Source organism: Camelus bactrianus, chromosome 3 (genome assembly GCF_048773025.1).
Source record: "Camelus bactrianus isolate YW-2024 breed Bactrian camel chromosome 3, ASM4877302v1, whole genome shotgun sequence".
NCBI lineage: Eukaryota > Metazoa > Chordata > Mammalia > Artiodactyla > Camelidae > Camelus > Camelus bactrianus.
The window spans coordinates 52,362,004-52,384,021 of NC_133541.1; the positions used below are offsets into that span (position 1 = coordinate 52,362,004).

At 42.6% G+C, this 22,018-nt stretch overlaps 1 protein-coding gene across 2 annotated transcripts in view; it reads left to right on the forward strand.

Moving 5' to 3' along the window:
- The window catches only part of IQGAP2 (IQ motif containing GTPase activating protein 2), a 264,053-nt gene that overhangs the window by 114,237 nt on the left and 127,798 nt on the right, over positions 1 to 22,018 (forward strand). For both annotated transcript variants that reach the window (XM_010949276.3, XM_074360016.1), the window contains exon 3: positions 19,122 to 19,278. In XM_010949276.3, the coding sequence (XP_010947578.3) occupies positions 19,122 to 19,278 (157 nt within the window). The remainder of the gene's footprint in view (positions 1 to 19,121; positions 19,279 to 22,018) is intronic.

Below are 22,018 nucleotides of genomic sequence, written 5' to 3' on the forward strand. Positions count from 1 at the left end.
GTTTCTACCTTTTGGCTGTTGTGGGTAATGCTGCTGTGAACCTTGGTAGACAAGTATCTGTTTGAGTCCCTGTTTTCCATTCTTTTGGGTGTACATCCAAAAGTAAAATCATTGGATCATATGTAATTCTATGTTTAACTTTCTGAGGAACCACACAGCTGATTTCCACAGTGGCTGCACCATTTTACATTTCTACCAGTCACACGTGAGGGTTTCAGTTTATCTAGGTTTTCACCAACATGTGTTATTTTCTGTGATTTTTTTTAAAAAATCACCACTCCAATGGGTGTGAGGTGATATATCACTGTGATTTTGATTGGCATTTCCCTAATATCCCTTTTATGTTCTTCTTCTAATGTATTTTTATCCTAAATTTAATCATTATGTCAATATAATGCCTTGCCTTTTCATTTTTAGTTCTGCTTTTCAAGAACACACTGAGAAGGAACAGCTGTTAATCCTGTAAACTCCTGGCCAACCGTAACCTATCTGAAACACACTCAAGGGTCATATTTTCACTTCCCTTTGAAATGTTATGAATGTTGAAGATGTGTTTCATTAGACATACAGTGTTTATTTTTTAATTATCTCTGAGCCTTTAAAAATCAGAAGAGCTCGTTAAAAACCTGGATTTCCCATTTCTAAAGAAATCCTGCAGGTGGGGCCCCAGTGGCCCGTGTTCACACAGGGCAGAGGGTGGGCTGGAGTGGAGGAGCCTGCAGCCCCCTCCCTGCTGACTTCGTCCTTTGCTGGAACCTGCCTCATCTTTACAGTCATCTGTTTGCAAGCCCTGCTGGAGTGGATTTTTAGAGGCTAAAGTTAGTCTGGATTTATTCCAATTTATGTTAATAATTTAGGTGATTAGAAGTGGCTGATACCTCTGCTCTACCTAGCTACTTAATACCTCCACTGATGCCTTCTCTCCGGATAAATTCTGCCGCCTCCTTGTTATCTATCCTTGATGCCTCAAGCCCCGTGAGGTTAGGTCCTGCCAATAGATTGGTCCTGACTGGTTCACCATCTCTCTACATTTGAGAATTCCTTCTTAGCTGGGACTGTTTGAGATTGTGTTTCTAGATGTGCATCAGGCACACTGACTCTTCTTCCGAGTGTTGCCACCTAATTCTGAGTCCCTGCTACTTGTTCCTGCTCACCAGGGATCCTATCAAGAAACCTGCTTTACACCTATGCAGGGGCTTGCTTTATATTTGTGTGTGTGTGTGTGTTCCCATCCATTTAATATTCTGTGATATGCTGGAGTTATGGCTGAAGACATAAACATAGTTTATGTCCATGGTCTGAAAATACAGTTAAGCAATGTCTATAGATATTAGATTGTAAAGGTGGTAACCAGTCGGCTTCAGATCCTGTGTCTCACAGATAATCAGTACTAGGAGGTGCTAGGTGAGGCTGCTGCAGCATGAAATGGAGGCATTGTGAAACCCAAGCCGGCCCCAGAACGCCCTCGCTGCATGATTTGTTATTGCACAGACCTGGCTATACTGTCCGTCAAGCCACATTTCCTGAAACCTAAGAATGCCAGGGTGTAACAGTGTTCTCTTATAACCAGCTCCTGTTCCCTAAAACCTTCGCATGATTCTCCTTGTGGTTTTCAGCCTGTCTCTCCGTGTGGTCGCTGATGACTTCATTGGAGGTGAACCTTTTACGTGAACTTGCTGGTGGCGGTAGAAGAAGAATGCGATGATGTGTCTGGGTGCTTTAGGCTGACCTGCCTCCCAGCCTCCGTTCTCTAAGTTCCTTTCCTGACGCTCTCTTGTCATTTCTGGCAACAGAGCTGGAAACCTTTTTGTTCACTGTTAGTCCCAATGGTTTGCGCTCCCTATCAGAAGGGGAACCCATGGTGTGTGTGTCTTCTGTTTTTCATCATTTTCGCTTTGTGTCCATCACTCTTTTACTGTCTGTCTACTTTTTTCTACCTTGACATCATATTCAGCTATAGAATTTGAATTCTGATTTTCTTACTACACAGAAATTCGTTTTCTGGCTTCTTCTTGCCCTTTGCCCTTAAAAGCTCTACTTTTTCCCCAAGGTGGGTGGGACAAGACTGCTTGTTATTCCTGTGAACGTACATTTCCCCTCTCCGTAAGGGCTCCCCACAGAAAAAAAGAAAATCTTCTCTATTTCAGATGTCAGCTTCAATACCGAACAATGACAAAATTGTTAGACAAGCAAAATGGTACTTAATTATCTGTCTGGAAATTCTTACCCATCTCAAAGGCTTTCACTGTGGATGGCACTTAGGGTGCCCAGATCCCGAACATGCTGTGGGGGTGGGTCCCACAGGAACTGCTTCTAGTAGGTCCAAGGCAGTGCTGGCCTGGCCGCCCCTCCTCCCACGTCCTGCTTCGAAGTCCGCTCTGCCCCCAGGGAGCTGCTGCTCTGACTCAGAAGCTAGCAGACGGTAAAGAAACTGACTTCTAAGAAAAGACAGCTTTTTGACATGCCTCGTTGGCGAAGGATTCTGAAGCCCCCAGGGACTCCTGCCTTTGGATCACAGGGGCATCTATACTTCCCGGATGCAAGAAATGTAGAGAGACTCAAGGGTGGGGACAGTTTGACAAAAACTGCAGTCCCCGGCTGCCGTTGGTCCTGGGAAGATACCCGGGGTGGCAGGGCTCTCATTAATTATTAACCTGCATAGAGAATCAAGGCAGACAGCGGGCACCGCAGCGAGTGCTGCCACCTGGTGAGCTGTGGCTGGTTCAGCCGGTGAGCAGGATCTGGGAGGAAAGGTCTCTAGGGCTCTCGTCTGGGAACCGGGTGCAGCTTCGAGAGGAGAGCTAGGTGGGCTTCTTGCTGGTTCTGGTGTAACTGGAACATTTTACTCCTTAAGCTTATTTTGTAGTATTACTCGTATCAGGAGAGTGCTTGCTTAAGAAGGTGTTTTAAAAGTGTTATTTGCTCATACATACACATAATACAAAATTTTAAAAGGTCCAAAAAGAGAATACACAGTGAAAATTATGTCTCCTTTTTACCCGGTTCCCCTCCCCAGATGTAGCCACTCTTGCTGTTTGTTTCTTTTGTAGCCTATAAGGGGTCATTTCGGAGTAGTTACATATGGTTATATTACTAAGTTTATAATTATACACACATATTACTATACAGTTGTTATGTAATTGTGTGACAAAATTGTGGACACGATTGGCAACATGGTTGAGTATTTTTCAGTAATGACGATTTCCTCGGTCTTTTAATCTTGTTTTAAATAGAAGGAAAATTAGAACCTGGGACGAAAAAGAATGGCTGTCATATAAAGCACCACTGTTTGGGAGTGTGGGACATGTCCTGGAGAGGAAATGTCTAGTAGCCTGAAATTGTAGCAGTTGACTCCAAAATCTCCAAACCGTGATTGGCCCTCCTTGACCTCAGGTGCAGAGGTTGAGCCAGTCCCACTTCTCAGGGGTATGACACGTGGTCTCGCTGGTCACATGGTGGCCACGGGTTTGTGCTGAGCCCCTAAGAGTTACTTCCTTTTTTCCCTATTCCCCTCCCTCACGTAGGCATCCATTCAGGTATGTATAAAATACATCATTTAGGCCTGCATGTTTTCTGGTAATGTACCGCATCTTGCATGCAAGTATTTTTAAGTCATGCAAATAGTCTGGCTATCTCTTTCTGTTTCTTAGCTTTCCCCCGTAAGTTCTGAAAGTTGCATCCTTGTTGCGCGATGTGCGATGTGTTGTTGCTACCTATTCTCGTGTGGCAGAACTGAGATTTGAAAACTAGTTGAAGCAAGTGTGGTGACTTTTACCCCAATTTTTTTTGTCTTAATTTTTGTTTATGACAGACATTCCCCCTTCCCCCTGCTCCCAAATCAGGAAATCTTAGAATTCCACCAAACTAGTATATCAATTTCTCTAAATGTTTCAAATGCAGGCACACCCAGCTTAGTTATAACAAAAAGCACATGTATACTTATATCCATTGTCTTACTCACTTGACTACATCAGCATCCCTCCATTTTGCTAAGTCGTCATCATAAATTTTAATGGCTACATATTTCATCTATATTATGGACCATGACTTCTCAGTCTCTTCTGGGAAACCGCTTTTCAGTTCTTTATTTTTGAATATCACTGCAACTCGTAGCTTCATGCGTATGGTTGGTTTTCTGTTGTTGCTTTTGTTCTCTTCTTTTAGCCGGAATAGATGCATAGTGGGGGATTACAGCGTCAAAGAGTAAAACTGTTCTATGGCTTATGATGCAAGTTGCCATCTTCTGCCTCTCCCTCTATTCCCAGGAATGAATGCAAGTATCTGTCTTCCATTTAAAACATCCTTTTATTTTTGGAGCGTTATACTTAGAGCTGTTGCCATAGGAATTGATTTATCAAGTGTCATGATGGTCAACAGAGAAATAAGGAACTCCAGGTCCTCTGTCTTGAGAACATCTTGGGGAGAGGGCCATCTGCCACCTGTAATTGTGCATCCTTTCTCTTCCGCCATCCCTCCTGGCACGAGCGCAGTGTTGCTTTAGTCATCGGTCCCTCTGCTGTCTGTGGTCTGGATTGTCAGTAGCCAGTTGGTGTGAAGCCCTGCTTCAGTCTGGCCTGGGGAGCCTGTGACCTGGAAATGCAGACACACATCTGAAAGAGAACAGGTCCCCAGTGCTCCCCGTCCATTTCCACTGAAGGGCTGTGAAACAGTGGCTTGCTGCTTGTAAAGATCGTGCACCGGTGAGGAGGAGGAGGTGTGGGAGTGGGGACAGGGAGGCATTTGCAAGAACATATGTTGGATTCTTTTCATTCTCCTCCTAGTGACGATGATGGATGGCATCTAGTGAGTCCCCGTTTGTCACTTCCATGGTACAACTGGGGGTGGAGGTGGGGGAAATCAATAGGGGCTGGGCACAGGGTGCCACTAAGGGAGGACGGGGCTTGTGATATGACGGGTACCGAAATGACATTTCTCACAGTTCAACTTACCAGTCGTGTCTTCTTGTCCTGTACTTGACTGCTACCTACTAAGAGCCACTCTTTTTTGATCTTTTAGACTGCAGAAGAACCAGTCCTCATTTCTTCATCTCTCTGTCTTACTCCCCTTCGCCAGAAAAGTATTAACTTTGCTTTTTGCCCCCATTGTTGGGGAGGGGAGGTAATTAGATTTATTTGTTTATTTATTATTTGTATTTGCTTCAATGGAAGTTCTGGAGATTGAACCCAGGACCTCGTGCATGCTAAGCGTGCACTGTACCACTGAGCTATACCTTCCCCACCAAGGGTTAACTTTGAGCACAAGAGACCTGTAGTTTAAGGGGAAGAAGAGAGGGAAGGAAATCCTTCCTGGATGCACTTTTGGCCCGTGATACGTCTTCTGTTTTGAAATTTGGCCTGGCTTTTTGTTATGGGCTTCTCTTGGTGTCCCAGAATGTCCATTATTTAACCATCCCGCATTGAATATTTGGCTAGGAAGTAGGAAAGGGCTGTAAAAAGGAGAGTTGAGCGTATGACGGAGTGTGGCAAATCAGCTAAGTTTACAGTCATCTTATTTAGCCTGCCCCTTTCATTTTCCTGCCTACATTGGGGCAAAGAAATGTCTAAAAGTGCAAGAACAGTGATTATTTTGTGGTTAGATCATGTGCACAAGGCTGCCAAACCCAGGAAGGAGAATCTGCTTCATCAAGTCTTCAGTTGTTACTTTGGCCAGAATTTGTGCGGAAGCCTCAGATGAGTGTTGATTTACTAGGAAACTGTGGCCCAGTACTTTTGGTTCTTTCTTCTTTGCTTTTCCTCTGCTCCCAGCTTGTGCTTATCTTGCAAAATGTGAGGTGCTTTCTTTGCACTGCCTATGAACAACATTACAGCCTCATCTCACCCCGCTGCGAGTTCCAAGGAAGCCAGGTAGACAGAGTCCAGTTTTTGAGTTCAGTTCCCCAAGGGACTTTGGCCCACTGGCTTTGCTGTGGGTGTCGTATGCCCCAGAGGACTTTGCATCTTACATGTTCAGCTCAGTGTGCCAGGCTGCTCAGGTGCGTAGGGAAGATGCTCCTTGGAGAACATGTGCTATCTGGTGGCTCCTTGGGGACATCATTCTTTAAACTGATGTTCACCTGCCTGCCTCCTGTTTCTCCCTTTTTATCAACAGTTGTTTCTTGAACACCTATTGTATGCTGGGTACTTTTTTACTGGGTAACTCCACAGATGGCATCTCTTTTAGTTCTCATGACTTCTCCATGAGGTAGCTGGTGTTGTGTCTAGTTCTCTGAAAGGGGAAACTGTGATCCAGGGAGATGGTTGCACACCAAGGTAATCATGACCTAACAAATTGCAGAACCAAATTTGAAGCCAGATTTTGGGGAACCCAGCATCCAGTGCACAGCTCCACCCCACAGACGCCTCTGAAAGTGACAGCAGCCTCTCCAGCCAGTCCCAAGAGAGAGTTTACTGTCATCCTGTATGAAAACATAGGGACAGCTTGCTTTGGGAAAACAGAGTCTATGAAAATACAAATTGGTTTGTTTTAGTTTAGCGACAGCTTCACTGTGAATTTCTGCTTAAGAGGTGAACCTTCCTGGGCAGTGAGCTAAAGCCCTGTTCACCACCTTCCTCTTAGATGATTTGTCAGGGCAGAGTGGGGTGTGACAGGCACGTGTGCTGTGGAGGTGACAATCTGGACTGGAATCTCAGCCTACTAGCTGTATAACTATGTGCAAGTTTCCTAAGTGTCTGAGCCTCTTTCCTTCTTTCTTGGAGGGAAATAATACTGATCTTACCAGGTTAATGTGAGAATACATTCATGAAGGTGCCAAGTACCTGCTCAGTGCTGAGCTGTCATCATTTGTGGTTGGCATTATCAGTGTCGTGGGAGCCCCTAACGTATATAAATATATGACATATGGAAATATAACATATAGTGGAAACCTGGCTTGTGAACAAGTATAAATATCTGTGTAGCCGCTACTAAGTACCATGCAAGCCTATAACTTGTGTAAGGCAACAACAGCGGATGTGTGTGTTAACCGACTGGGGGCAGTGGGGGCGGCTTGGATTGGCCAAGGGGATGAGACCGACTGTGACGAGAGGAGAAGGTGTGTTTGACACAGCAAAGTGCTGGCTTGGTTGCTGCCCCATGGAAGTGCGTGTGGCAGACAGATAGTACTGAAGGACAGATGTGAAGAGTGACTTAAATTAGCAGTTAGGCAGAGTGGTCCTGGATTACAGCACTGAGCCATGAAAGCTACGACGGCTCCCGCTACAGGTGCTTATTATGTACCAGGCACCGTTCTTTGTGCTTTGCTTCCATCAGTTCACAGCAGCCCTCTATAGCAGTACTGTGACTGTCCCCAACATACAGATTAGGAAGCGGAGACACAGGCAAGTTCAGTCAATTCCCCAAGGCACACGGCTCATAAGTGGCAGAGCTTGGGTGCAATCTCAAGCATCTGCCTTTAGAGTGGGTGTTTTTAATCATTGTGCTGTATGCCTCTCAAATGACAGACAAGGTCCTTGCCCTTACAGAGTTTACATTCTAAGTAGGTGACTCTGTCAAACTGATAAATATGATATAATCTGCCAGGTAGTAATCAATGCAATAAAGAGAAAGAAAATTGGGTGAGAGGTTTTAGAGGATGCAGGGAGTTGCTGTTTCAGCCAGTATATTGTTTACTTGGACTGCCGTAACAAAATAGCACAGACTGAGTAGCTTCAACAACAAGAAGTTCTTTTCTCATAGTTCTGGAGGCTGGAGCTCCAAGATCAAGGTGTCTGTGGGATTAGTTGCTTTTGAAGCCTCTCTCCTTGACTTGTCAGTGGCTGCCTTCTTGCTGTGTCCTCACTGGGTTTCCACCTGTGCATACACAGCCCTGGTGTGTGTGTGTGTGTGTGTGTGTGTGTGTGTGTGGTGTGTGTGTGTGTGTGTGTGTGGTGTGTGTGTGTGTCCTAATCTCCTCTTCTTCTAAATACGCTAGTCATTGGATTAGGGCCAACCCAAATGGCCTCATTTAAAGTTAATCACCTCTTTTTATCCCCCTCTGAATACCGTCACATTCTCATGTACTGGGGGTTAGGACTTCAATATATGAATTTGGAGGGGACACAATTTTGACCATAATGCTCTGCCCCTTGGACCACCCCCCAAATTCCTGTATTTCTCATATACAAGATGCATTCATCTATGTCCCAGAAGCCCTCAAATCTTAACCCATTCTGGCATCAACTCTAAGTCCCCAATCTCACCAAAAAATCATCTAAATCAGGTGTGGGTGAAACTTGAGATATGATTCATCCTGAGGCAAGAATTCCTCTCTAGCTGTGAACCTTTGAAACTAGGCCAGTTTTGTGCTTCTAAGATATAAGGTGGGGACAGCCATACAATACACATCCCCATTCTAAAAGGGAGGTATTGCAAAGAAGAAAGGGAGTGATGGATCCCAAGCAAGTCCTAAGACTTAGCAGGGCAAATTCCATTCGATTTTAAGGCTCCAGAATAATCTGCTTGGTGCTCTGCCTCTTGGGCCCACCGGGGTGATGGCCCTGCCTTCCAGACCCACAGAGGCAGCGGCCTAGCTCACCAAAACCCAGAAAGAAACAGCATTGCCCTTTGAAACCAAGGAGGAGACTAGTCTGGGCCTCGGGTAGCAGTGACAGCCCTCAGTCTCTGAATCACCTTCAGGGTAGATAACACAGCTCTTGTCCCATACCTTGGAGTCCCAGGGGTCTGACCTCCTTCCTTCATTGTTGCCCTGCCTCTGTCCCCTTTAGTCTAAATGGGCAGTGTCTCTGCTAGTATAACCCCATCTCTATTCCTGGCTTTTACTAAGATGACTGATGAAATCCATGCGTCACATTCTTCATGTAGTGATTGTCCAGCTACACCCCATGTGTTCTCCGCAGAATGTGGTTTCTCATTTTTTGCAATATTGATAGGTTGAGAATTTTTCAAATCTTTAAGTTCTGGTTCCTTTTTGTTCAACAATTTCTTCTTCAATTTCTCTCTCTGCATTTGTATATTACTATCAGCGGCACAGATGATCCAGCCTGAACTCTTGATTTGTTAATGTTTTATTTGTTTTGTGTTTTCATTCATGGTGATTCCTCCTTTACTTTCCAAGCCTGAAAACCAGGCTGTTAACATGGTTAGAGATACGTGAAAAAAATAGATGTACTTAACATTTTCCTTAAGAGGGAATTTAATTAGTTACATGTCTCAACCAGTAGGCTTAAAAAAGAAGTTTTAGAGTGTCTTTTTGTCTTCTCCTGCTTCCACCCCTCATGACAAACTACCTTTCCCCCTGTATTACACCCATCACCCCATCCTTATTCGTGTTCTTTTAATGTTTGCTGCCACAAGACTCCATTTTGGCTCAAGTGTTAGATGTAATCGGCAGACAAGCTCATGATTTTTATACACTGGACTTTAAAACATACTGGATTTCATTATTTTCTATTACTGAAAATACATGTTTATGATAAAAATTGTTACAGGAAAAGATGAAGAACCTTGCCAATGAGTGGGGAAAACCACTGTTAATATTTTGCTATATGTTTCCAGTTTGTATATATTTGTTTAAATGTATGTAACTTTAGAAATAAAGTTATCTTACTGTGTAATTTTGCATCTTCTCCTTTTCTGTTCATTTACCATCAGTATTTTTCCATTTTTTAAAATACTCTATGAAAATAAGTGGCTGTGTAACATTGTATGCAATGGATGAACATTCTTTTTGTTAGATACTTCAGCTGTGTACAGTTTTTGCATTGCCTAAAAGTCATGGACCGTAGCTGTATTTATTAAGTTATATTCACAGAGTAAAATTTCTGGCCTGTGTTTTAAGTTTCCTGATGTATTCTTTCAAGAAGTAGTATAGTGTGTCGGTTAATGTGCAGCTTTCAGGGTGAAATTTGGGTTCAAATTTTGGTTTTTCCACTTATATGTGATCCTGGGCAAAATATTTCATCTTTCTTAATGTCTGACTCAATTTTTTAAAGAAAGGTGATAACTCATTGGTTTATGGGAAGAATAAATAAAAGCTGATAAAACTCCATGCCCTAAACTTAACAGGTGTGCAGTAATTATTTACTATTATATTATCAGGTTTCTTTCCATAAAGTTTTTACCAATACTTGATAACTGTTCATACATATTTGGGAGAAGGTTGTATAGCTGAGAACCTACCATATACTGGACACCAGTAGAGGGCACAGAGCAGTGGAGGATCCCAGGGAGGTGTGACTTAACCTCATGCTCACCCTGGGTCCTTGGACACCAAAGGCTCCAAGCTCTATATTTTCCTGCTTAAACATTTCTTTTAGAGCATACATGTTTCTGTAATCCCCACTTAGGTGCTGGCTATCCTGAGTACACTTAGCTTTTTGTTTTTTTCCAGTGTATAAAAAAAAATTGTCAAAGTATTATTAAAACACTGTTAAATATTTAACACTGGAACCACTTGAACTAAGGTATCAGCCAAAAGCCATGACACTGAACCTACTGAGGTTTGTCTCTCTCTCTCACTGTCTCTCCCCTCCCAACCAAATGTGGAAGCTTAGGACCAGCCTTTTGCTTAATGCACAGTAAAATTAAAGATAAGTACCTGTTTGGGGTTTTAAAGGTTTTATTTTATAAGCTTTATAAAATGTCTGCCGATCTTGGAAGTTTAGCACATGTATGTGTCTTTTTTGTGTTTGTGCATTTGTATATGCCAGACCAGCTCTCTCTCCAGGCATGTTCTAATATCAGTATTATACATCCTAGGTAGATGAGTAATTGGGCCAAACCTAATCAGAAGTACGGTAACTTTCTGGCTGGTGACTGGAGTTTGGAAGAATTAGGAATAAAGCATATATTTGTGTAACACTGTATTGTATGAAGTAATTAACAATTCTTTTCAAAATTTCAAAATGATTTTCAAAAGTTAATCACACCTATTACAAATGGGCTACAAGGTTTGCAGCCTTTCTTATATCCATCAATGCCTCAAGCCATTCCACTTAATTCTTTTTTCCTTATCCTATGTCTAAGGGAACAGAGAGGAAGAAGGGTAACAATCATGTATTAAGTATTATTTTCTAGGAAATAAATTGCCCAAGATATTCTTTGAAAAATTGGTTGGTTTAAAGAGAAGGAAACTATATGAGTGACCTCTGGGCGCCAGCTGTCTGCTAGGAAGCTGGCGCTGTTTCATTTAATCCTCAAAACCACTTTGAACTAATGCCATCCTAATTCTGGTGAGAATCTAAGACTTATTGCCCAGTAAACTGAGGGGCTTTGCCTGATGCACCGCTTGGAAATGGGTCTGGAAAATACTTGATGCTCAAAAATATTAATTGGATTAATTAATCTGTCAAGGTTACACATCTGGTGAGGGAATAGGACAGATTCAAACTTGGGGGACATGCTAATAACAATTGTGGTTAATGTTTGCTGGACTCTTACTATGTGCCGGGGACAGTGCTAAACATTTTATTCTTACTTACTCCTTACAATAGCCTTCCAAGGTTAGATACTGTTAAAAACCTTCTTTTTACAGAGAAATCACTGGTATTGTGCTAGAAATAGGATTTGAACTCAGAACGTGTGACCCCCCAAATGCCATGATTTTAGTCACCAAACTGTACTTCTTCTCTCAGTTTCTTTTCATCTCATCATATGGAATGTTACCAAGTATTCTGGAAAAAGGAGTTCCATGGTCAAAAAAATTGGGTAGGCACTGGGTTAAAAGAAAGTAAACTTGATTCCCAGCCTCAGGAATTCTCTGAGCTGTCAGGATGCAAACGCAACTTATGAATCCTTAAGAGAGATCATAGAATGCAACATTTTCTAAATTCATGTGTCCCCCTTGTCCTCCCGGGACACTATTAGCATCTCACTGAGCCAGTATTCATGAAACCCTTGCCAAACGCTATGGATTCTGCTATATAACCTCCCTCCTAAAGAGGAGAATGAGAAAGACGTCCTCAGAAGCCTTCTCCATTCCTCTTAGGTCTTTGAGTCATGCATTGATTTTTTCATAGTAAGTCTGTGTTCTAAAGAAAATAATTAGCATTATTTAACATTTCATGTCATTTTCTTTTCTTTTTTTTCCCCCCCACATCATTTTCTCATAGTGAACCAAGTAAGCTTTATAGGAGAGAGGGGTGGGGGCCCATGGATGCCTGCCTCAGTCGTGCAGCATGTGTTTGTCTGCATCTCTGGTCCCTTGAGCTAATAAGGCTAATGGAATTGTGGTAACAGTTTTGCATCAGCTGCCAGTAAATGAAAAGGTTTACCTTGAGAACTTAATCTAGTCCAAACTTGCAATGTTAACTTCTTGTTGGCACAAAAGATAACCAGTTATACTTTACCCATGAAAATATCTGGTCTTTGTTTTCAGTCTTTCATGAAATATTTCCTATGCTGATTTTCAAAACATTAAGGGAGAGAAATTGACTTGTACTACTTGAGAGTTTGTGGATCAGGGCACTGCATTAAAACAGAGTTTGTGCAGAAAAAACACACTTTCTGGTTTTTGGCCAGCAGTTCTCCTTTCGGGACATTTATTCCATACAGTGCTGTATGATAGAGACCAGGATTTATAGCTGGTGATTTCCTGAATAACAACTCAGATAGCAAATGCCTCGACGAAACAGCTTTCGCATGCTCTGCAAGGCACAAAATAGCACAACAGAATGGAGCGTTTGTCTTGGGATTTTTATGAAGTGGTTTAAAAAATTTTTTTTTGGTCTCTTGCAAGACAAAATGACATTTTATTTTTCTCCTTAGCTTTAACCTAAAATTGGGGAAATTTCACCTTTCTCTCTCCTTCATCCTTCTCCCAGCATCCTCCCCCGACGTTCCTCTTCTTCTCCCAGTCTCACTTGGATCAGACCTTGTACATTTACACACAGAGCTTCTTATACAAACCATCTCAACTCAAAAAAAAAAAAAAAAAAAAAAAAAGTTGAAGAATCTGCTTGAACAGTAGAAAGGAAAGTCCTTTTACCTCTATTTTGTTTCTCTGTGCCTGGTAAACGATCCAGGTTTTCCCTGCAGAGAAAAGAGAAAGCCAGTGATACCCATAGGAAAGAGTCCTCCACCCTGGAAAGGAAAATGAAGTGCTCTGAGGACCTTGAAGATGCTCATAAGGAATAGCTTCACCTTTGGTTTGGGATGATATGTTCATGATAGGCGTTGTGGTTCAGTGGGAATAACCAATAAAAGGAACGGGGAAGAAGCAGTAAATCCAGGGGCAGCAGGAGGAGACACAGGCCAGTTCTGGTTTTCAGTTCTGGTGGGTTTTAGGTCAAATTTGAAGACAGGCTTTCAATAACATAGGAGGTCATTCTAGCTTTATTTCATGTGTACATACTTGATGTACTGTCTGTACATAAATCTTAGATGTATGGACCATTGGAGTATAATTGAGAGTCTAGAAATAATTTTTCATATTTATAGTCAATTGTTTTTCAACACGAGTGCCAGGACAATTTAATGGGGTAAAGTACAGTCTTTTCAACAAATTGTGCTTGGACAACTGGATAGCCACATTCCAAAGAATGAATGAATTTGGACCCTTATGTCAAACCATATACAAAAAAAATAACTCAAAATGGATAAAAGATCTAACTGTAAGAGTTAAAACTCTAAGGCTCTTAGAAGAAAACATAGGTAGATACTTGTGACCTTCAGTTAGGCAACGGTTTCTTAGATATGACACCAAAGTACAAGCAACAGATAAATGGGACTTTGTCAAAATTAAAAATTAAAAAACACAAAATTTCTTGTGCTTCCAAAAAGAGCATCAAGAAAGTGAAAAGACAACCCACTGAATGGGGAAATATTTTCAAATCGTGTCTGATAAAAGATTTGCATACCAAATATATAAAGAACTCTTATAACTCAATTATCAAAAATGTGACTAAAACATGGGTGATGGATTTGCAAAGACATTTCTCTAAAGAAGATAATGCAAATGGGCAATAAGCACATAAAAAATACTCAATATTAACCATCAGAGAAATTAAAATCACAACCAAGATGAGATCCCACTTTGTGTTTACTAGGATGGTTGTAATCAAAAAGATAGCTGCGTGTTGGCAAGGAGGTGGGGAGATTAGAATCCTCACACATGGCCGGGGGGAATGTAAAATGTTGCAGCTGCTTTGGAGAATAGTCTGGACATTCCTAAAAAGATTAAACATAGTTACCTTATGACCTAGCAATTCTATTCCTATGTATATACCCAAGAGAAATGAGAACATATGTCCATGCAAAAACTTGGACACTAATGTTTATAGCAGGATTAGTCATAATAGCCCCTTTTTGGAAAAGACCCAATGTCCATATACTGATAAATAAAATATGATCTATATCTATATAGTAGAAATTATTTGGCAATAAAAAGGAATGAAGCACTAATACATTCTATACAATAGATGAACCTGGAAACATGGTACGTGAAGGAAGCTATCACCGGCAGTCACATGTTGTATAATTCCATTTATACGAGATGTCCTTAAATAAGCAGATCTGTAGACAGAAAGTAGTTTAGAGGGTTGGGAATTTGAGAGTAAATGGGGAGTGACTGTTAATGAGTTTCTTTTTGGAGTGATGAAAATATTCTAAAATTGATTAAGTGGTGGTTTCACAGTCCTGTGCCTATACTAAAAAGCATTGCTTTGTGCATCTTAAATGAGTAAGTGTATGGTGTGTGAATTGTCTCTCAGTAAAGCTGCTGTTAAACAAAACAAAATCATATTGCATAATTAGTGTCACATAGAATTCCATTTATAATTTTAGACTCATGGACTGAAATGCAGCTCAGAGTTTTAAGTGACTTGCTCCGATGCATCCAGCTAGTGATTGCAGAGCCAGACTTCTTGAACATCAGGCCAGTTGCTTCTGTGTTGTGATAGTTACAGGAAGTTTGACCCCAACAGACCATAAAAATCACACAGCGAATGCTATTGGTTTGGTTGGGTCACAGTGGCTTATATGACAGATAGGCCACTGAGGTTGACAGTAGGAGTTTAATTCTTCTTCATGTAAGGTTCAGTAGCAGAAGGCGAGGATTAGGGGATACACAGAGGACCCAGGCTGGTGTAAGTTCTTCCTCTTCTCTTTCAAGGTTGTTGTGGGCCTTGGGCCTTCATATCCAGCTAGCAGACAGGGGAGGTGAGACTGGGGGCCCAGCCTTGGGAGGCTTTTCTGGAGCATGACTCGGGGTGAAGCACACCATTTCCTCTCACGTTCTGTGCTCCCAGCCCAGCCACTCTGCCGCACACTAATACCGTGGGGCTGGGAGATGCAGACCCTGGCCAGCAGCCACCTCCAGCTCTCCTAGACCCTGTGACGAACCATTTGGTACCCGTGCTCCAAGTTCTCTTCCCATACGCTTTTGAAAAGGAGATCCAAAGGATATTCAGCCCACACGATGACCGTGTTCTAGTTTAAAAGTTGGCATCTCAGAGTCCTACTTCCTTAACATTGCTTTAATACCATGAGGGCAGTGTTAAGGAGCCAGGCTGTTCCAGAAGAATGGTCTTGCTCTCAGTCAATGTGTATTGATCATATACTGACTAATAATAAGTTTCCAGGCAGTGTACTATGAGGAGACCCTTTGAGATCCTATCTGGGCTTGCCTGAGATCTCCAAGAGGTGACCCCATGTGGAAGGGCTCAAAGCTTCCCAAAGCCCACACCCACTTGCAACAGCACCCTCAAGACGCACCGCCCAGGCCGCTTATCAGTTACTGTTGTGAGGTAGGTGACTGACAGGGAGTTCTAAAAGAATAAATGTAACCCCAGGGCATTTGCTCAACTTTGACGGTGAATATGCTCTCCCCTGACCTTACACTGAAGAGTGACAGTGTGTGCATCTCCACACCTGCGGCCCTGACTCTGACTCTGGAAGGAGCCTGGGGTATCCTGTTACCACTTTTATTTTACACAAGGCTGTGGGACTGCGCTCTTCTGTTTGGTGAGTCGTGAGAGTTAAAAGTTGGAATTAGAGCAGCTTTTGGATGTCTTTCCGTTAGAAGCTGTATGGCCTGGGCTGTTCTGAGCCTCCGATTAGCATCTGCAAATGGTGGTCCTAACAGCACCTTTCCTTCTGGGTTGACTTTGAGGATTAAATTATAATCCGCATGAAGTATTAAATCCAGGTTCTAGAACAAAATAGTGTTTAATAAACACTGTCAGCACTGATGATGGCAGTGTCTTCTTTTGACTCTCAAGATAGTGAAAAGGACATAGCTCCATGGATGCCTGATGTTGCAAAAATGGTACGTTTACAGGTCTTTGGCCATTTTCTAAAAGATTTTGTGATGTAACTGTGATGCTTGGAAAACCTTTCTTAAGCAGTCAGAATCTTTAATGTCATAACAATCTGTTGGATACCCACTATCTGGAACCATATTTCCAGGACAAAGAGATTATAGAAAGGAAGAAGAGGTGGCCTTTGTCTTCGAGCCCTTCATGATGGCTTAAGCATTAGCAGTGACTACCTCTTAAGTAGGCTATAGTTAACCTAAGTTTTTGTAAAAATTAGTGTTTTGAGCCAACTGCACACATATTCTAATACAGACAAAAATTAATGTGATTATCATTAAAAAAAAAAAAGCCCAAGTATAAAATATCACACTTCCGAGTTGTTTTTATTTTAGCCTCCTGCTCCTTGGTCCCACATGTCAGTGTATCTCCCTGCACTTCTGTGACAAATTGTCAGTTTCTCTCTCCCCTATCCTTGACACATCTACCCCCAATTATGGGATTATTATAAAGCAATTACATATTGTCATTCAAAAAACAATTTCTTAAATTTTTGCAAGATAAGTATTTGAAAACAGATTGTGGCTTTTTTCTTTTTTCCCTTTTGAAAACAGGTTGTATTTTAACATTATTTCATGTATGCTGTAATTGGTAGTTTGTTTAGATTAGAGACTTGGTCTAGTGCAGTGGCTTTTAACTTGACCAGATTTTTACCAAAAGACAATGTTGTTATTAATTTCTTGTTGGAAATGTATCAAGCCTGTGGTACTCTTACTTGAGTTCATTTGAAGCAAAGCTTGTATAACCAAGTAACCCTCACTTGCCTTGTGTATGATACGTGAAAGCCATGTTCATCATCTTGTTTTATGGTTCCTTGTTCTCCCAGTCTCCCCAGTCCCCCTAAGATGTTCAAGCAGGGAGGGACCCTAAATCCCATCCTTCCCACCTCCAGCGCCTTTAGCAGAAGAGAAAACTGAGGCCCAGAGAGGCTGGGGGACGTGCCTGGGGTCACAAAACGGGCGAGGGGCTGAGTCCTGGTGCCGAGGGCTCCCTCCACATGGGGCCTCTCTCCCTGGCTGGTGATGTTCTCTTTTCTTTGACCCCCTCCTCACCCCCTTTCTAAGCTGTCCCCCAGTCTTGTTACCATTTTCTTGAAATGTCTCTGGGTTTCGTCCCTTGCCACCTGTTCCTGTCTAACTTAGCCCCTCAGCAACTTGTGACGGGAAAGGCCTGACAGAGTGCTTTGTCTTTGGGGCAGTCATCACACAAGACTGATTTTCCCTCTTTAGCTCTGTCAGCCTGTCATTCCTCTGCTGTGAAGCTGCCAAGAGCTCCCTGCTTCTTGTGGCAACAAGTACCATCACGTCTCCTCCTGGGCTTCGTCCTCTGGAGCCTGACTTCCCTGTGTATCTCGGCCTTGTTCCCATTCTCCCCATGAACCCCAAAGGCCCAAAGCCATCTCTGGCTTTCCCCTGTGAGTCGCCCACATTTCCCTTCTGGCTTTGGTCTGTCCTGTTCCCCTGGCCTGTCCAAATACTCCCTTTTTCTAGACCAAATCCAGGCCCCACCACCTTCTCATTGTTTTCCCCATTGCTCCAGCGATAACCCTGTGACCCTCCTTTCTTCCCAAACCTTTTCTTCCTACACACTAACACATGGCACTGGGCACAACAGCCTTCCTCACGTGGCCCTCTGGGTTTTCCTTGCCCTGGTATTGCCTTCTCAATTATATTTAATTCTCTTTGAAGTCAGGGCTTATGTTTGTTTTTCTCATATACTCTGTGTTTTATTTTGCCTAATAAGTGGTCAGTAAATAGTCCTTGCTGATTAGGGACCCTTTGAACTTCTAAAAGGTACCCAGAGCTACAAGCAAGTCAGGTGTGTTACAGTGTTCACTGCTTGGATCAGGATCAGTTGTTAACACTGCAGAACAGCACTCCACGGACTGCCAGGTGTTGACGGGATCAGCCGCGGTCGCGTCAGTGACCCTCCAAGGGGAGTGGCTGTATGGGAGTGGTGCGCACACTAATGCTGATGATCTGGTGGTGGGTCAGTGGCACGGAGGTGAGAGCTTGCACTCCTGCCTCTTGGGGCGTAGAGTAGGTAGAGTTCCCCGAGATGGATAGGAACAGCAGTATCCTCTTAACCCAGGCAGTCTCAGCACACCCGCGTGAAATGTGAACTGGCCTAGCTCCCCTCCCCCCGTGTGTCCTTGAGCCGGTAATGAACTTGGTGCTCTCCGTTCCCCAATACTGGCACAATGTCTGAAGATTTAATCTGATCTTTTTCTGAAATACTTTTCCAGAACCGAGTACATAACTTCCCAAAAAGGTAAGCATGTTGTAATAAGTTCCTGGTATTGGAAAACAGGAATGTCTCTTATTTAACGAAGACTGTGTCTGCTTTCTGAATTTTGATGTCCCTTTCCCATGCCTTCCTACCTTTCCTGGTAGTCATTTCCAGAGTGAGGCAACTGCAGATTTTACCACACCCTGGACCATGCTCTCCCCCCAGCCTAACCCCTCCAAGAATGTCCTCCACTAAGGGCTCATAAACTTGGAGCTGTGTTTTCTGTAATGTCAGCAAGATGAATTCCACACATACAAAAATGGGCTGGCTTTTTTCCTCTTTGGCACAAAAGAGAATTGGCAGAGACTCAGACAAAGGTGAATTGACGAGCTCTGGCACGGTGGTGGGTTCAGTGCCTCTGGGCTTGTAGTCCCCCAGTGCATCTCTGTTCCGAATCCTTGTCCCACCCAGAAAGTCCTCTCTTCCCATCTGTGGCACCTAAAGATGTTTCGGGTCCTGCTCCCTTTGTTAATGCCTCCATCACAGGTAGTGAGATACCGCAGCTCCTCGTTTATGGAAAGTTACCCAACTGGAGTCACTTTAAGATTTTTTTCATTTCTTTAGGTGGATGGAAGTCTGCTTAGTTGAGGAACTGCCACCAACCACTGAACTGGAAGAAGGGCTCCGGAATGGAGTTTACCTTGCCAAGTTAGCCAAGTTCTTTGCACCCAAAATGGTATCGGAGAAAAAGATCTATGATGTGGAACAAACACGTTATAAGGTAAGTGAGATCTAATTGGTTTGGGCTTCCAACTAAAAGTGAAAGCTCAGTATTTACTGTCCTTTCCTTTCTTCTAGTGTTTCTATAGAACTTTGTTGGGGGTAGGGTGGGGGGTATCCTTGGTCTTTGAAGCCTGTTAATAATCATTCCTGAGGCAGCAGCAGTTTTAAAAGCAAAGCATTTTTCTGTTCCTGGGCTGAGGCTGAGAGACCTCTGATTTGTGGGGCTTCCCAGCCCCCATCCCCATTATTCCTTCATGGAGGTTATTTTATTAGTGCCAGTAAATGTAAAAGTGGGGGCCCTCTCCCCTTCCTTTTTTCACCACCAGCACAGTTTATTACCCGCTTGTTCTCATCAAGGAAGAAAGTACCCACTGGGGCTTGAACTTGTGGCCCTAAAGAGTTAGGGCCAATGTGATTTAAAAAAAAGAAAAAAGAAAAATAAAGAGAAGTACTAACACCAAGTAGTCAAGAACTCCTTTCCATTTGGTGTTTAAAACAAAATATGACTAATCTTGTTTGCAACTAGTTTCAAGAATTATTTCATGGCTAATTTGGGAAGGCATATGGGGGAGCAGACCTAACCAAAATAAACACCCATCTTGTATTAATTTGAGAAATTATGATATTTTACAAATACATGTTTATTTACGGAGGAAGTGATACATCTATGATTTGCTTCTAAATAATTGAGAGGAGGGTGGACAGATGATTCAAGACTCAATTATGAGCTCATAATCACTGAGATTAGATGATGGGTACAAATGAGTTCATTACACTATTTCGTCTGCTTTTCCATGTTTGAAATTTTCCATTAAAAAGTGAAGGAGGAAAAGGTAAACACCAACCTAAAAAGTCCCTTCCTTATGGGGTTCTTCAAAAGGGAATTTTAAAATGTGTGCTGTTGCCTCCTGGAATATCTAATCTCTTGTCCATTTCAGACCAGGGATTTTAAAGCTTCTCTGAAACTTGATTCTTTATTTTCTTAATATATTGTATTTGGTTTTTTTATATCAGTATTTTTTATCTGCACATTTTCAAGTATCCTTAAAAGTTATTTTAAGGACAATGTTAAGTATAGTTGAAAATGGAATAATTTTCCATTTGCTGCATGAGTCACACTACCCTTCCATTGTTACTGAGACAAATTTATCTTTAAAATATGTGTATTGAATTCAGAGCAAATGTTTGAGTAATTATTTAGGCTAACAGTAGACCAAATGAATTGACATCTTTTTTGATGAGTCTCTTTTTATGATCTAGTCTAAAAGGTAACTGAGCAAAAGTTTCTGCCTTGAATAATGTTATGAGTAAAAGTGTTTGCATATGTTAAAATAAGTTTGAGTTTATTAAGTCCTGTGTTTCTTAACTCTAGGGGTTTCTCCCTGGAGTGAGTTTCAGCCTTTTGCAAAACTTCAGTGACACAAATGACTTAGCAAGCCAAAATTTGTTTTGTTTTGTATTGTTTTTTAATTTTGAGACTTATTTCAAAAGTGTAGAAGAGCACAGAAAAAATTACTTGTGTCCCTATGTCACAAAATAAATTGACTTTTGTCTACACTTTAGAGCACGATTTTTCTTTTATTTTCATTGCTTCTGTAATGGTCGTTGTGAGTCTAGGGCTGCGAGCACTAACAGCTGTGTAGACTTGATGGTAGGGCTAAAGTGTAGTTGACTCCAGCCCTCCTCAAAAAGGAATTGTGGGTATTTTGCTTTGATGTTGTGGACAGTGAGGATCAGACCGGAAAGACAGACCTTCAGGGAAGACGAAGCTCAGAGCAGAGGGTGGGCTAATTCTTTCCCCTCCTGGCACATGATAAACCTTGAATATAGGTGTCTCTTTTCAGTTCAGCTGTGGACCCCTCATGGCAATTTCAACAGGTACAGTTTCCTCCTGGCATCGGAGATCCTATTATTTGAAGAAATAGCTGCTTCTCTTTGGAATGGAGATGGGGGAAGGATTTCCAATCTCCTGTTACAAAATAAGATAACCGTAGAGTCTAGGCAGATGATGACACCGCTGAGCAAAACATGGTGAGAGGGGGAAGTGTTCTGTATTGCCGTCCCCCATCCCATCAGGCCCCAGCTGGGGTGCACGAAGGAAAGGCTGCTGGGAGAGGGCTGGAAAGAAGGGAGGTGGCAGGTGGAGGGGGGCTGATGCCATCTGTGACATGGGAGAAGACACGGGACAACTGGGAACCACCCCTCTGTTAATTCACTGGAGAAAAGAGGCTTTCCTTTTTTTTTTTCCTTTTGTCTTTTCTTTTATTAAATCCCTGAAAGCACCTCCTCATGTCCTAGAATGGGAATTTTTTACCAATGTGCCATGTAAATCATAAATTTTTATTTTAAGGCCATTTCGTCTCTTACAGAAATGAAAGGAGGCAAATAACAGTGGACAGGAGACTTAGCTTCCAGTTCTTGTTTCCTCCCGGGCTAAAGCCCGTCACGTGGTCCTTCCCAGAGAGCACTAGATCTCGGGACTGCAGCAAAGATGCAGAAACCCAATGGAACGCTCACCATCTGGAAACCATGCGTCCAGTGAGCCTGGCTTGTACTGCAGGGTTAGCCTGGGCTGCAGCCGTGAAATGCGACCCGCCTGTTAGGCAGTGTGTCCCCGAGGGGAGAGCTCTGGCCCAAATCTCAAGGCCTCAGTGTTGATGCTGATGGCTTTGAGTTAGGCAGATGGGAGCTTCCGTGCTGCTCCTCTTTGTCTGCCAGCTTCTGCCCAGCCCTGGTCC